At 43.2% G+C, this 15,617-nt stretch overlaps 1 protein-coding gene across 2 annotated transcripts in view; it reads right to left on the bottom strand.

Moving 5' to 3' along the window:
* The window catches only part of Siae (sialic acid acetylesterase), a 43,656-nt gene extending 28,090 nt beyond the window's left edge, over positions 1 to 15,566 (bottom strand). For both annotated transcript variants that reach the window (XM_013112941.3, XM_005069236.4), the window contains exons 1-3: positions 15,411 to 15,566; positions 11,646 to 11,819; positions 4,450 to 4,625 (exon numbers count right to left, since the gene is read on the bottom strand). In XM_013112941.3, coding sequence (XP_012968395.1) covers positions 4,450 to 4,625; positions 11,646 to 11,819; positions 15,411 to 15,477 — 417 coding nt within the window. In that variant the 5' untranslated portion in view covers positions 15,478 to 15,566. The remainder of the gene's footprint in view (positions 1 to 4,449; positions 4,626 to 11,645; positions 11,820 to 15,410) is intronic.
* Positions 15,567 to 15,617: the final 51 nt, after the last annotated feature.

The raw sequence follows: 15,617 nt of genomic DNA, 5'->3' as shown, positions 1-15,617 counted from the left end.
ACACGTGAGAAATGACTGTGGAAACTAGGCTATTCTCATCTTGGTCCTGGGGAGTAGTCACCAAGGAAAAGGCTGGCAAGAGAGGGAATCTGAAAAGCGCTGCCCAGGGGAAGGTTCAGGAGAGTCCCAAGGAACTTAAAAAAAGCAATGTGTCTACCCAAAGATACCGCATTTCCCCAAACCACTTCGCAAACCCTCATGGCACAGTGATCTGGTGTTATTCTGGGCAAGCTGTCCGTACCATGTTGAGTGGTTTACTCGTTAGGCCTGTTAAGCCTCATTCCTCTACATCTTAGGAGCACCCTATTTCCTTCCACCTTGGTCTCTTGCACTGTTGTTGGGTTATTGTTTTGGGTTTTGCCTTAGGGTTTCTATTGCTGTGATGAAACACAATGGCCAAAAAGCAAGTTCTTATAGAACCCAGGACCAGCAGCCCAGGGATGGCACCACCCACCGTGGGCTGGGTCCTCCCCCACTGATCACAAAATGAGAAATGCCTTACAGCTGCATCTCAAGGAGACATTTCCTCAGCTGCGGCTCCTTCCTCTGAAGACTCCAGCTTATGTCAAGTTGACACACAAAACCAGCCATTACAGGTTTTGCTGTTGTTTCCTCTATGTTAGAAAGAAAGGATGGGCAGTATCTTGGTTTGCTTTTGTACTTGTGTACGTGTCTGCTCTTGAGTTCTCTCCATCCCCCAGAGCAGTCCAGCTTCTCCCAAAACAAAGGACCAACAGGATCATCAGGAAGGCCAGTAACCACTCGCCTCAGGGAACAGGCTCCCCAGCTGAGTCCGGCTGCCACAGCAAGGCACAGAGGCCAGGGTACTTTGCATTGGCCCACAGCCACAGCCACAGATACAGCAGCTGCTTCGCTTTCCCTCCCACCCACCGCAGAGAACACAGCTGGCCTTGCAGCCCACGGTCCAGGAGAAGCGAAAGGCTAACGCCGCCGCCGGGGCGCCCCCACGGCATCTCACTGAAAAGTGCTGCCCCTAGAAGAACCTCTGGGTTGACCACTGTGCTGGCTGCGGCCAACAGCATAAGTAGATGCAAAGGAAATCGCTCTTGGGTCACTGTGGGAGCCACAGCCTGATGTGCCTCCTGGGTGGCAGCAACTCCAGCCTGTCGGGGTCTCTATACTCAGGGCAGACATTACACAGGGTCTCAGGAAAATGCCATGGAAGTCCTGATCTGTCTTCAAGATCTTAGCTAGCAGGATTAATGGAAAATAGTTGGCAAAGAGAAACAAGTTGATGCGCTCACAGTGTACTTTGGCAAGGAAATTATTTTTCAGCAGTAAGTACCTGTAAAAAGTCACCTCCTTTGAAATTCAGTTCTGCACTGAGCACGAAGCATCGTATGTTGCTTCCATGGAAACAGTGGATGAAGCTGCTTTCATTCTCTCCACCCACACTAGCTTCCGCACTGCCTGGGAACGCAAGCAGCTCACAGCAATGGGACGCCAGCTTGGGGAAGCAGGGTGGGAGAACATGCTACTTGTCTCTCAGCCCCATTGCTGAGTCTGCCTGAGTAGTGCCAGGGCAGTGGAGTCAGGGGCCTGGCATCCTCCTGTATTGTTACCAGACCGTGGAACTCGATCCAAAACATTAGCTGGAAGGCTTCCATCTTTTCTCGCATTTGCCAGAACTGGAAAGCCGGGTGTTGACATAAATGGGGATGGGGAAAATTCCTGCTATACCTGGTGACAATTACGTCTGAAATTGGCCCCCTTTCTCAATCCCACTGCCTTTTTGATGGAAGCATTTCCTCTGGGATATTGGCAGCAAATTTAGGAATAAAGAGATTTCAGGAAGATTTTCATTTAAATGACACTCGGTTTCCCCGCTGATGAAAGGGAAGCTTTACTCCATCTGCTGAGATGAGACTTCATCTCATCAAACATCTCTGTGTAATTATTTCCCTACCAAGTATTTAAATGAGGATGTAAATGAATACCAAGGTATTTGAAGTCATTACCGCTGCCTGGGCTGAGGGAGAGCACCGCTGTCTCTCCAGGGACCAGACCAGTCCCCATCAAAGCAGCTGCTCACCAGTGTTCATTTTGTAACCTTTATACCACATTCTTGAATTAATGAAGATACGTCAAGAATCTATTTCCCTCCGAGGCTCTAAGCATGGGGTCTGAGAGGGGGAACAAGACATGTGTGTGAGTGTGTATGTGACCGTGTGCAAATGTAGACATGTGTACATGCCCACACTCACACATGTGGCAGACAGACATCTAGTAACTGACATAGAAGAATTTGGAGATTTAGAACCTTGTTTTCACTTCTACAGTATCATTCCCAAGGTTGAGGTAATGACTGTATATAAGCCATCCACCAGACTGCTAAGAGTCTCCTATTGGAATGTGGTCCCATCCCTCTCTTCTGTATATTTAATTTCTCTATATGTAAATAAGAAAGAGGGGCGTGCCAAGTGATTGAAAATTTGGGCTTCTTGTCTGATACTGGCCATCTTTTCCTGAGCCTCACTAGAAATATCTGAGTCTTAAGACCTACCCTGAGGTGACAGATGAACATTTAGACTTTTCTCCATTTATAAACATCTCACTCGGTGTTATAAATAACATTCAGCTTTAAAATTCCTTTTTACCCTAACAAGATGGGCATACAATCTGCCATTTCCTTCTTTGAATGTGAAGAGGGGTAGGTTATAGTGAGAATCTTACCTCCTCAAAAAGGCACATGGAGGGAAGAGAGGCAGACCCTGTGCTTGTGTGCACTGGGAATCTGTACAGAGAAAGGAGCAAAAGCATACAGGGGAGCCATGTAATGCACCCTTCCTATCAAAAACAAGCTTCTGCAAACTGTTAAGAGACTGGAAGATGTGGCTTTTGGTATTATCGCACCTAAAATGCTGCCTTGCAAATTAAGTGCACCATTGAAAGAGAGAAAGAGGGGGGGGAGAGAGAGGGGAAGAGAGAGGAGAGAGAGAGAGAGAGAGAGAGAGAGAGAGAGAGAGAGAGAGAGAGAGAGAGAGAGGGAGAGGGAGAGAGAGAATTAACACATATATGTTTCAGATAGAATCCTCATCTCTGCCCCCCTCTGCCTCAGAGCTCTCAGCCCTGAGTTAATTCAGAAGATGCTCAAGAGAAAATTCCAGGCAGAAAAAAAAAATGTGTTTACACTTAGCAATCAAGATCTGATTTAGCTTGACAGAAAATGGGATGGGATCCCTTGGCATAGTCTGCTATTGAGAAAGTTACTATATAGATACAAACAGATCTGGTCCATGCCTTTCTGTGAAAACACAGAAGTACAATTAAAGCATGATGGAAAGCACTGCCTTCCCTAATGACTTAACAGCAATTCCACTTCTGCACAAAACCATGCCTTCTATTAGGATAAAACCTCACCTCTGTGTCCATTCAAACATGCCAACAAGGTCCAGGCCAAGTTCAGCTTAATAGGTATTTCCATTCAAAATACTTTCATACATTTAATTAAGGCAGGACGTAAGAGTTCACAAAATACTGATTAGAAAAATTTATATACAAGAAGTTAGATTTTTGATTTAGTAATCATGGGTAAAATGGAGTAGGTATGTCAGTCTTTTGAATAGCGTTGTTTAGCAATACGTTTTCTTTAAAAAGGAACAATGAAACTATAAAGAATAAACACTGGCTGGGCGGTGGTGGCGCACGCCTTTAATCCCAGCACTTGGGAGGCAAAGGCAGGTGGATCTCTGTGAGTTCGAGGCCGGGCTGGTCTACAGAGCTAGTTCCAGGACAGCCAGGGCTACACAAAGAAACCCTGCCTCAAAAATAAATAAATACATACATAAAAGTTTTAAAGTATATAAAAGTACTCAAGCTTATATTTTTTAATGATTTGTTTTATTTTATGTGCATTGGTGTTTTGCCTGCATGTGTATCTGTTGGATTTGCTGAAACAGGAGTTACAGACAGTTGTGAGCTGGCATGTAGGTGCTGGAGGGGAACTGAAGCAAGGTCTTCTTGAAGAACAGTCAGTGCTCTTAACCACTAAATCATCTCTCCATCTAGTTTATACTTTTATCAAAGAGAGAACTGAAAGGAAAACATAGCTTGGCTGTACAGATTCCTACACCTCAAACTTAAATATTTCTCAAAAACAAAGATAGTCGAGAAAGGCAAGAAGAGATAAATCAACTAGAACAGGCAATTAGTTTGGAGGGCAGACCTAGGGATAGCAGTGACCTTCAATCTCTTCAAAGAGAAAACTGAGTATATAAGCACAATTAGTGCCAACCAATAACTACCAATTTAATCCACAGCTTACTTCTTCAGGTTTCTAAATGAAATTCTTTAATATGAAAGCACTCAGATTAGATCTTACACATGATAAGAATTAGTAGACAGAAACAGCCTTCCTTTTCCTTGTCACTATTTTTCCTTCTTTCCCCTCCTCTCCATTATCGTCGACATTTACTGTCTCCAAATTACCTGTAACACAGTCATCTGCATGTTACTCTGCCCACTGCACAGCCAGACATCTCCAAATAAGACATCGTGAACCTTTAGGGTGAGATTCATAGCCCCCAAAGTCTGTTGTGCCATCACTTCGAAGGGTCCCCCGGGCTTCATAGGATCCAGTACCACCATCCAGGTGTTGGAGGGGGCTGAAACAACAGACTCCAAGGAATTAGACATCCAATCACCTAAAATGAAGCTAAACCCCGAACACACTCCATCTGTGGCTATTCCCAGGCTCTGTGACAAACTGTACTCAAAGCTATAGAGATTGGCCAAATTCCAGGCCAGGGGGATGGAGCTGTCGAGAACAGCAGCCCTCTTATACTTAATCTGTACCAATCCTTGCTAATTTTTATCTAAGGCGTTTACAAGAAAGACTAGTTACCCAGTTATAATCCTAAATTAGGAGAGACAAAAATACACATAGATTAAAATTCAAGGACCGTTAGTTAAAATTTTTTTAAAAACCATAAAATAGAAATTCTCATTACACTACCCAACTGTCAATATTACCATAATCTAATCTTTCTGATTTACATGGCACCCTGCACTAACTTGCAATTATCCAACCAAATGTGAGCAGAGGCTAAGAACCACTTCCCTTTACTAAGCAGGCTCATCCTTGTCATCCACCACTACCTCCTCTCACACTGCTAACAAGTATTAACCCTGCCAGTGGCACCGGGCTCCTCCCATTAACAAGCAGGTGTATGGAGAAACCGACCATCAACAAGTAGTGGGGAGCATATAAACTCATCTCTGTGATGAGTTAACCTGCCCAGTTGAGTATTTCAGAATGACATACGAGACTTGAGGAGAAGCTATGAAACACCCTATTTTAGAAATCCGTAACTTGCTCCCTGGAAACCACACCTTCCACACCCTTCTTCTCAGCCATTGGATCGCTGCTGTCAGCGTCATACTCAGAGATTTAAGGGAAATGTCTTCCAAACGGTAAAAGTATGCAAAAGGAGAAAAAGGAAGAACCAGCAAACATGGAAAATGCAGAACGGGGAAATCCAAACGTAGAAAAGGCAGAGAAAGCAACATTGTAACATGCAAATGTCAAACGTAAACTGGCTTATCAGTTGCCATCAGGTGAATCTAAATTCAAAGGGAAAGAAAGGAGAGATCTGGCATCAGAGCATTGTAAAGTTATTCCCCTAGTCTATGAGAGGAAATAATTACATAAATACCACCCAAATGCCTACTCCATGCTGGTCACTGTCCCAGATTCTCTCTAGCCAGAGGCAACTAAGCAGAAGCCGATGCACACTGGGAAATTAGGAAAAACCGAAGCCATAAAAGGTTGCTTAGAATGCTGGAGGAAATGCCTAATGTTTGGCCCTCTGGAAAGCAAAACCAGCCGAGCTTGCTGCTCACCTCCAGGAGGTCAGCTAAGCCCAGGACCACGTGCTCACTATTGTATTTTTCTGACCAATAGCCAGGCATCAGCATATAAAAAGCATAATTCAACCTAAACCAGAAAAATCACTGTTTTGGAAACAGTGGGCAGCTAGTACAGATTGTGTCGCACAGGTGTGATGTGCTCCGTATGGCTCACACTTCTGAACAGGCAGACGTTCCAATCTGTCCTAATACAGGCTTGCCAAGGTCTTTCCAGGCTTCCCGCACTGACACAACTCCCTGAGGCTCTGTCCTGCCACCAACACTGCTCATGTGTGCTGACAGGGTCAACTGCCAGAAAACCCAACTCGGGACTATGTCTTAGGCTTCTACTATCATCCAAGCATTCAGAGGGAGTAACTGGGTATTTTCCCTTAGCTTTTCGGGACACATGGCTGGTGACAAAAACAAAAAGCCATAAAAAAACCTCCTCTGCCCAGCACTCCCAACAAGTGTCAGCATCTACAGTGGTTTGAATAAGATTACCCCTCATAGGCTCATATGCTTGAAAGCTTAGGGAGAGAGACATTAGGTGGGCCTTGTTGAAGGAATTGTGTCCCTGGGAATGGGCTTTGGTGTTTCAGATGCTCAAGCCAGGCCCAGTAGCTCTCTGTTCCTGCTGCCTGCCTATCCAGATGTACAACTCAGCTCCTTCTCCAGCACCATGTCTGCCTGTGGGCCACCATGCTTCCTGGATGATAATAATGGACTAAACCTCTGAACCTGTAAGCCAACCCTAGTTAAATGTTTTCCTTCCTAAGAATTGCCACAGTCATGGTGTCTCTTCACAACAATAGAAATTCTCACAAAGACATGTCCAACAACAAAAACACAGGAAGAAGAATTGGCAAAAACAACACCACGGTCTCACTACTGCCAGAAAATGAATGGACTACAGGTAGGGCCTACAACCTGAGGAAAACCGAACCTGGTGACTGAGCACTGATCTCAGCATCTTTTGTACAGGAGAACATTGCCTTCGACTTCTCAAAAGCCTCCTTCTCGGCCAGCTATCCCAAGATCTTTGGATTTCTAGTGTTTTTCCTCTCTCATTTAAGAAAAGAAGAAGAAGCCCCGACACTATGGGCGACAAAGCAGGAGAAACTTGGCACGCTGCAGAGAGTTCGCTGATGAGCACACCCATTCAAGAGACCACTCACACACATGACAGGATCTCTTCCTGTGCGTACACTGTCTGCAGGAAGGGTGCAGCACCTGAGATGTCTTAGACCAAGGGTGGAATTCTAAAGTCAGAAGCCACCACATTTCACAAGGAGAAATGACTAGTCCTTGGATTGTCAGTTCAGAACAGGGTGGCTGATGGGGAGCAGGCCACAGGCCACTTACTAGTTTTTACAATGTTAACACATCAAGTCTTCTAGGATGGGTCCAGATGGTAAATCTGAGCCAGAAACCATAATTCATCCAACATCCAATGGGCTTTCTGCTGATTCTTGGCCATCTGAGCCAAAGTTGCTTTGGTCTTGCCTTCTGGACAACAGTCATTTGCTACCTTGTTACCTCTTGTGGCAGTCTGGACCCAGGATCCTCTAGGTTTTCATTTTCAATGCATTAAGATGTCTGTTTGCTTACATTCTTTCTTTTACCATCTAGGAAGACTAATCTCTTTGCTTCCTACTTAGCCTGCATACATTTGACCAAGCACTCCATCAAACAAATGACAAAAATAAACTCCAACCCTGGGCTACACTGAGAAGAAATCCATGAAAATTGATGAGGGTTTTATGTTTTCATGTGTAACAGCATATTTGGCGGCTTGCCCCTGACTACTGATCTGAATATTACAGCCAAGGGCATATGCAAAGAAAGAGCTCTCTCTTTCCCTTTTCTCTCTATCTTTCCCAGATAATTCCAGCCTCAGGATGGAAACCACAATCAAAAGAACAAAATGAAAGTAATTTGTGTAGAGACATGATTAATCATACAGTGTTTTCTTCTTTACTAATCACATCAGATGTTAGTGAATTTTCAGGTTATTGTGCCCAATCCCAAGAAGGGGGGCAGGATACCCAAAGAAGGCCTTTATCTTCCCAAGAGAAAACCTAGGGCTAAAAGAAACGGCTGTCTTCACTTCTCCACACAGAACTTGGACTCTCTGTCAGCTGCAACATGACGCTGTGGCTTTTAAATGTGGCTAAAAGGCAAATAAGACATTACTACCTAAGCCATCCCGTACTACCTACATTTCATCTGTCGCTTAAAATTCAAGTCTACCATCACCAAATAAGAACAAAACAAAAACTAAACACTTTATGTCAATAAAACTGCTTATGAAAACTACATAAGCTATATAGCATGTTGTGGCAGACATACCTTAAGATGTGTTCTAAAGTTACAGGCTTGTATTATCCTCTCCCCTCCAGAGCAAACAGAATCTGTGACTCGCTTTCAACCAATAGTTCTAGTCTCTCTTGAGACTAGGTTATATTATAAGAAGGAGGAAAGTTTATCTCATCTCAGTCAGAATGTCCATCATTAAGAAAACAAATGACTGGAGAGATGGCTCAGAGGTTAAGAGCACTGATTCCTCTTCCAGAAGTCCTGAGTTCAATTCCCAGCAACCACATGATGGTCCACAGCCATTTATAATGAGAACTGGTGCTCTCTACTGGCATGCAAGCAGAACGCTATATACATAATAAATAAATATTTAAAAAAAAGAAAAGAAAACAAATGACAACAAATTCTGGTGAGGAATCTTTGTGGACTGCTAATGGAAATATAAACTGGTTAAGTATCTTTGAAAATAATACACTCTAGACAGGCGATGGTGGTGCACTTTTAATCCCAGCACTTGAGAGGCAGACGCAGGTGGATCTCGGAATTTGAGGCCAGTCTGGTTCTCAGAGTGAGTTCCAGGACAGCCAGGACTACACAAAGAAACCAAAAAAAAAAAAAAAAAAAAAGAAAAGAAAATACACACAAAAAATCAAAAATAGAATGACCATGATCTAGCTATGCCTGCAGGTGAGTTCCAGGGTATATACCTAAAAGAAGATGAATTGGGGCTGGAGAGATGGCTCAGAAGTTAAGAGCACTGGCTGCTCTTCCAGAGGTACCTGAGTTCAATTCCCAGCAACCACATGGTGGCTCACATCCATCTATAATGAGATATGGTGCTGTCTTCAGGTGTGTGCATACATAATAAATAAATGTTTTTTTAAAAAAAGAAGATGAATTGGCATATCACAGGGATAAACTTGTACATCTGTGTTTCTGAGGCACTATTCACAATAGCAAAGATAAGAAATCAGCCAAGATATCATCAATAGATGAAGAAAATGTGCTATGTACCTACATACAATAGATTTTTATTCAGACATAAAAAGAATGAAATTATATCATTTGTAAGAAAATGAATAAAATTAGAAAGCATCATATTAAGCAAAATAAACCAGACAAGGACAAATAATATATATTTAAATAAAATACATTTAACATAGTAATTATATATGTATATAGATATGTGAGACATGAAAGCAGAAAAGACTATTTAGAGGCAGAAAGAGATAAGCAGTTAGAGGCAGGGGGTGGAAGATGGGTAGGGGAAAGAACATGAGCAAAGCACAATGATAGGTATATATAAAATGGCAATAATTAAACCCATTGTCTCATAGGCTTTCAAAAAGTACCTGGAGATAAAGCTCAGTTGACAGAGTACTTACCTAGCATGTACACAGCTCCGGATTCACTCCCCACAACTACATAAGCCAGGTGTGGTGGTTCATGCCTATGATCCCACTCTTTAGGACAGTGGTTCTCAACCTTCTAAATGCTGCAACCCTCAGTACAATTCCTCATGTCATGGTGACCCCCAACCATAAAATTATTTCTGTTGCCACTTCATACCTGTAATTTTGCTACTGTGATGAATCATAATGTAAATATCTGATATTTTTGATGGTCTTAGGTGACCCCTGTGGAAGTGTCATTCAACCCCCAAAGGGGTCACAGCTCACAGATTGCTGCTTTAGGACACAGAGGCAGAAGGACCAGAAGTTCAATGTAATTCTCAGCTACATAACGTATTTGAGGACAGACTAGGCAGAAGTCGCAGGGAGTCTCAGAAGCCTTCACTTTCAGTCTATCTCACGAATCACAGAGGGGCTGGAGAGATGCTCAGCAGTTACGAGAGCATGCTGCTTGTGTAGAGGGTCTGAGCTTGGTCCCCAGAATCCACTCTTGCACATCTTTATCCCTTACACAGAGACGCCTTTATTCTCACCTTGAACCTTCATCCTCACAGCCACACTCTCTCAAGCCCTCATCGTGAATATCTGCATATCATAAGGGCCTGTTAACAACTCTACCAACCCTATCTGATGGCTGTCAAACCCCTTCTGTCTGCTTGTGTACTTTTATTGCTTAAAATCTATAGATCCAGGGTTTATGTGCTTTAGCAAAGACGAGCCTCCATACTGTCCCATGGCCTGTCATCCACCACCAGCCACCTAGCCCAGTATTCTAGACCAATGCAATTAGATGGCGCTTCTCCGGTGTTACACATGTACTCCTGCCTCTGTGCCTATACCCAGGATGTTCCTGCTACTGAATCTGTGCTTCCTCTTTCAAGACCAGTCTTAAACTAAGCTCATTAGCCTACTGCCATGCTAAGCTCCCACACACACTGCTCTTCCTTACTGAGGCATATATCTCACATAGCTAGAACTGCTCTTCATTTTCCTGCCTCCTCTAGCCTTCCGGCCTCATTAAGGAAGAGACTGAATCAGTTTTATGCATCATTTTATCACCAGTACCTTTGCACGGTATATGGCACATAGTAGCTTCTCAATAAATATTTGAATATCTGAGTAAATGATAGTAACAGTAACAATAATGACCACACAAGTTAATGTGCCGAGCACTGTTCCAACTATTTTATATGTGTATTTTATATGTGTTTACTCATTTACTCCTCACTGTAATCCACTAAGAAATACTACCACTTCTACTTTATACATGGAAAACATACTGTCACTAAGATATTTGATCATATGCCCAAATTATATACCCATAAATGAGTCAGAATCATAACCTAGATGGTGAACTCCAGAGACAGTTATTTGCTAGATCTCCAATTTTACTCTTTCTTTTAATGTTAAGACTTTTTAAAAAAATGTGTGTGTGTGTGTGTGTGTGTGTGTGTGTGTGTGTGTGTGTGTGTGTGTGTGTGTGTGTGAATGTACACCGTGTATATGCAGGTGCCTGGAGTAACCAGAAGAGGGCATCAGATCCCCCAGAACTGGAGTTTACAAGGAGTTACGAGTCATGCAGTGTGACTGCTGGAAACTGAATCCAGGTCCTCTGAAGGAACAGCAAAAGCTCTTACCCACTGAGCAATCTCTCTTGAGTCTAGAATGACTGTCTCTCTGGCATGAAAAATTCAGCACAAATATGATCTTCTGTGGCAGCTTTCCCATAGCAACCAGGCTGAGGGAGATGTCTCTCTTCCTTATCTCATAGAACTCGACACATAATTTACCAGTGTTCATCAAACTTCTGCATAATTTGTTCTGTTCAACAAGGTACTTAGCAAAAGGGACTTTTGCTATATATTTGTTATTATACTCAAATAACTTTTACAGATGGATGGATGGATGGAAGGATGGACGGACGGACGGACGGACAGACGGACGGATGGATGGACAGCCTGAGCTAGAGCTATAAGCATTTATTTTCAAATAATCCAGCAGGTGGCAGAAGAAGACAACAACTGAGCAGAGAATGGGCGGCCTTACCGTTCACACTGGTCACTTTCTTCATGATGGTGTCCTGACCTTGGCACTGACCTTGGCACAAGGTCACTGTCACTGTGGCTCCAGGTGTACCAAAGCCCCAGATCACCGCTCCTGAAGGCTCCTTCTGCAGCACCATGTAATTATCAATATATGAGGCAAAGCGAAAACCAATACCTAAAAATGTTGGCAAACACTTAGGAGAATATCATCAGGGAGACTGAGCATCAAGAGATCTGGTAAAACAGGAAGCAACACACAGTCCCTATACAAAAGAATATGAATCTACTCAAGCCTTGTAATCTTCCAAAACTGGGTCTTGTTACTCTTAACTAGATAGCAACATAATAAGAACAGTTTCCAACAATATGCATCACAGCATAACATGATCATTAAGGTAAACTCAGGACCCAGGAAGCAACCAATGAACATACTCTCCTCCCCTCCCCTGCGTAGCTCCTGGTCAACCCCACACCGCACACCCTTGCTCTAAAACTTGGCTCTAACACTTAACTTTTCTTTCTCACATCACTAAAATGAACCGTCCATGTACCTCACAGATGGTGTTTATAAGAAAAACAAATCACTTCCTTCCCCGACTCTCCCTCACTGTGCCCACTCCTAGTAGCTAGTAGGGAATAGAAGGGCAATGCCTATATCCAACACAATTCTCTAACTCCGTGCCCATCTTTCTCTCCTCCTTTCCACCCTACCATTGCCAAATCCCTTCAAATCATTTCTCTTAGTGCTTACTGTTGGTATTTTGTCATTGTTGTCTGGTTTGCTTTTTTTGGTTTTTGATGACCCGTCATACCACTCTAATGACCGTGACAAGTCTCCCTTCCTGGTAAGTGCAGATAAATTCAGGACACAAAAATAAGATCATGGAGAGACAGAAGGTTAAAAAAATCTCAGTGAAAAGGTCTTGTCACCATTTTACAGGCAGAAGAAAGAGGAGGCATACTTGCATACTGAATTCTGTGCTAAGAGTCACTAACAAGACTGAATAAGAATTCACTTTAACGAGATCACTTCTATTTTTAATTCATAGCCTATATCGAAGTACTTTTTAAATAACAAGCATTGATCCACATGATCCCAGTGAGCTCACAGAAATTTAACTAGGAAAATCATAAAACTTGCATCCCAATTTGTCTCAAAAGGAAAGATTTTTTTAAAAATCCTCCAAACAAAATAATTTACAAAATTAAGGGTGTTCTGTTTTTTGTTTTTGTGTCTTTTTTAATAAAAGTGATAGGCAGGAAGGAGAATTAGAATTAACAAAGCTGACATTTTCTTCCCTGGAAGCTACAAAAGATGGCAGGCTCCTTAGGCTATACTTAACAGGGCAGTAGAGCTAATGGGGGTCTCCTCACAAGCTTGAGGAGTAGCAGACTAGTCCCTAAAAATCCTCAGCTCTCTTTCTCTCAGGAGTTCGTTTGATCATGAAGCCTACACGACAATCAAAGTTCATCCAGAAGGCTTACCAAGCTCAAGATGAATGTATCATGAGCAAAATACTCTGGGACCACAACATCCCAGAATTGCATAAGCAGGTTGGCAGCCTGCTGGGGGAATCGGGAGGCACATGTGTGGGAGGGCCCTGTCTTGGATAGATACAGAACAAAAGCTGAAAGCAAAGGCATAAATAAGAGCTAAGTAGAGAGAAGGCTGGAGTTGGGAATGGAGTGAAGGAAATGTTGCTTACATATTGGAGTATGCAGCCAGTAGTCCATGGGCTGGGGAATGCCTTTTCCAGCCAGTCTGTGTTTGCTAACACACATTTATAGAACCTCTTTGTGAATGGCTCTATGGTGAGCAAAAGAATTTTAGAGGTGGAAAATACCTTTATAATAATAGTATAAGCATGTTATTTACTGATCAAGAAATATAAATACATTACTCATCAAGGGATTAGGAACCAAATAGATGAAACAGTTTTTAAGACTAGTTAGAACAGCTGTGAATTCAGCAAATATCTGTTTATTGATACCTACTGTATGCCAGGCACTATTTTGCACACCGAGGCTATAACAGTGGAGAGAAAATACTACCCATAATAGATAAAAATTCTTCTGCCAGGGATTTTACAATCTACTAGGCACTTATGCATCTGACAGAGTGATGAAGATACTTGAGACAGTATTTTCTTTGGCCTTGGAAGGTAGTTTACGGCAGAACTGGAATCCATGTCATCTAATTCCAAAGGTACTATAATTTCGTTTTTGTTTCAGCTAGATAGTGATGATAATGCAAAGAAAAACGATATACTCTATCCTTACCAAGCTCACACTCTAAGCTGAGCAGTGAAACACGGAGCATTGGACAGAAAAGAACCGCATAAACAACTAGGCATATTCAAATGGGAACTTTTTAAGGTGATGGATTTCTCCCTTCATTTGGGAATTGAAATGGAAAATAAGAATGAGTTAGTAGACTAACAAAAATTTTAGGATAGTGGTGACTTCTGATGGGAACTCAACAGATGCACTAATGAGGAGTACTAATGGCAGTATCAATAAAAACACAGTGTTGTAGTTCTCAAACAGCGTGGTGAGTTCATAGGTACTTCCATTGTTAGATGTAACTTTTTATTACAAAAGGAAAGTGTTAAGAGAAAACTGTTAGGCTATGCAAGGAAGAAGAAAGGGAGAGAAATCTGCAGCTGAATGTCAAGAGCTAATCAAGGTCATGCAATATTACCCAAAGGAAATAAAACAGTGATATTAAATTTGACAGGCCTTAAGGGAAAAACTAAAAAAAATTTTTTAAAGTAGCTTTACTGTCTTTACCTTTTCCCTACCTCCTATGATAGGTTCTAAAGGTCATGAGAGGGATGAGAAAGGGGGAATGACCACTGGCTTTGAAACTCTGAAAACATATTGATGGGCTGGATCTGGGTCTGTCTGGTGCTTGAGCAGAAGACAATCATGCCATTTCTTCTCACCTCGACCTTCAAGAAGTCCAAATTCCTAGCATTCTAGCCAAGAGCTCTGCCACTGAGCTATAATCCCATCCCCCCAAATTTCATTTATTGACAGTCTTTGAGGTCCAGTCTTTCAGTGATCCAAAGAAGAAAGGGGTGGGTAGATCCTGCATTATCACTCTGCATTATCATACTTTGAATGAACAGACAGATTCCTATCTTCTGGTATCTCCTTGCTGTGGGGCAATGTCCAGCCCGGGTTAGTCAGATGACAAGCTCTGACCTGCAGAATGGCCAGTGTGACTTTACCCCTTCCCCAGTGTGATGAGCCTTAGCCCTCCACCAATCTCTCTAAGCTGCACCAAAATTCAGAGCTGAACCTTAAATTATTCTAAGCTAGTGAGGGGGTTGAATTTCTTAGCCCTAATAACCACTTAAACTAGTAAAATTTAATTCCCTCAAGGCACCCATCCCGATAGAAGCCCTCCCCAAGGGCACCACTGAGGGGGCAGGTGCTGAAGTATTTTGGATGACTCAGTCACCTGTTTCCAAATATTATCTAACTAGCTTCGCCCCCTTCTCTCGGAGATCTCCTGAAGGCTTCGGTCTGGGCACAGTGGAGCCTCCCTAATTTGAAAAACCGAAGTCTCTCTCTGCCCCTATGCTGTAAATGAAGGGCGGTGAGTGGGGGATAAAGACATCAGACACCCAGCAGTACCTACACGCCAGGCCTAGGGGGGAACGAACGGTTCTGACTCACACCAGACCTTGAGAGGGAACGAGAGCCAAGATTCTGCAGGAGATCTGAAAGGTCAGAGTCCCGCAGAGCAGTGTCACCTCACCTGCACTTCTGCTGGCTCGAACGATTACGAGCAGCAGCAGGCCAAACACAGACCCCAGGGAAACCATACTTGCGGAAATCCGTGTCCTCCCGCTAGACTCTGGAAGGAGCCCTAGGCAAGGGCGGGGGCGGATGCGGGGGCGGGACGGGGGCGTGATCTGTGAGTGGTGGGCGGGGACTGGGCGGAGCCACACAGCGGGCCCCACCC

The sequence above is a fragment of the Mesocricetus auratus genome, unplaced genomic scaffold (genome assembly GCF_017639785.1).
Source record: "Mesocricetus auratus isolate SY011 unplaced genomic scaffold, BCM_Maur_2.0 Super-Scaffold_100022, whole genome shotgun sequence".
Classification (NCBI taxonomy): domain Eukaryota; kingdom Metazoa; phylum Chordata; class Mammalia; order Rodentia; family Cricetidae; genus Mesocricetus; species Mesocricetus auratus.
This window is presented reverse-complemented; position numbering and strand designations above follow the sequence as displayed.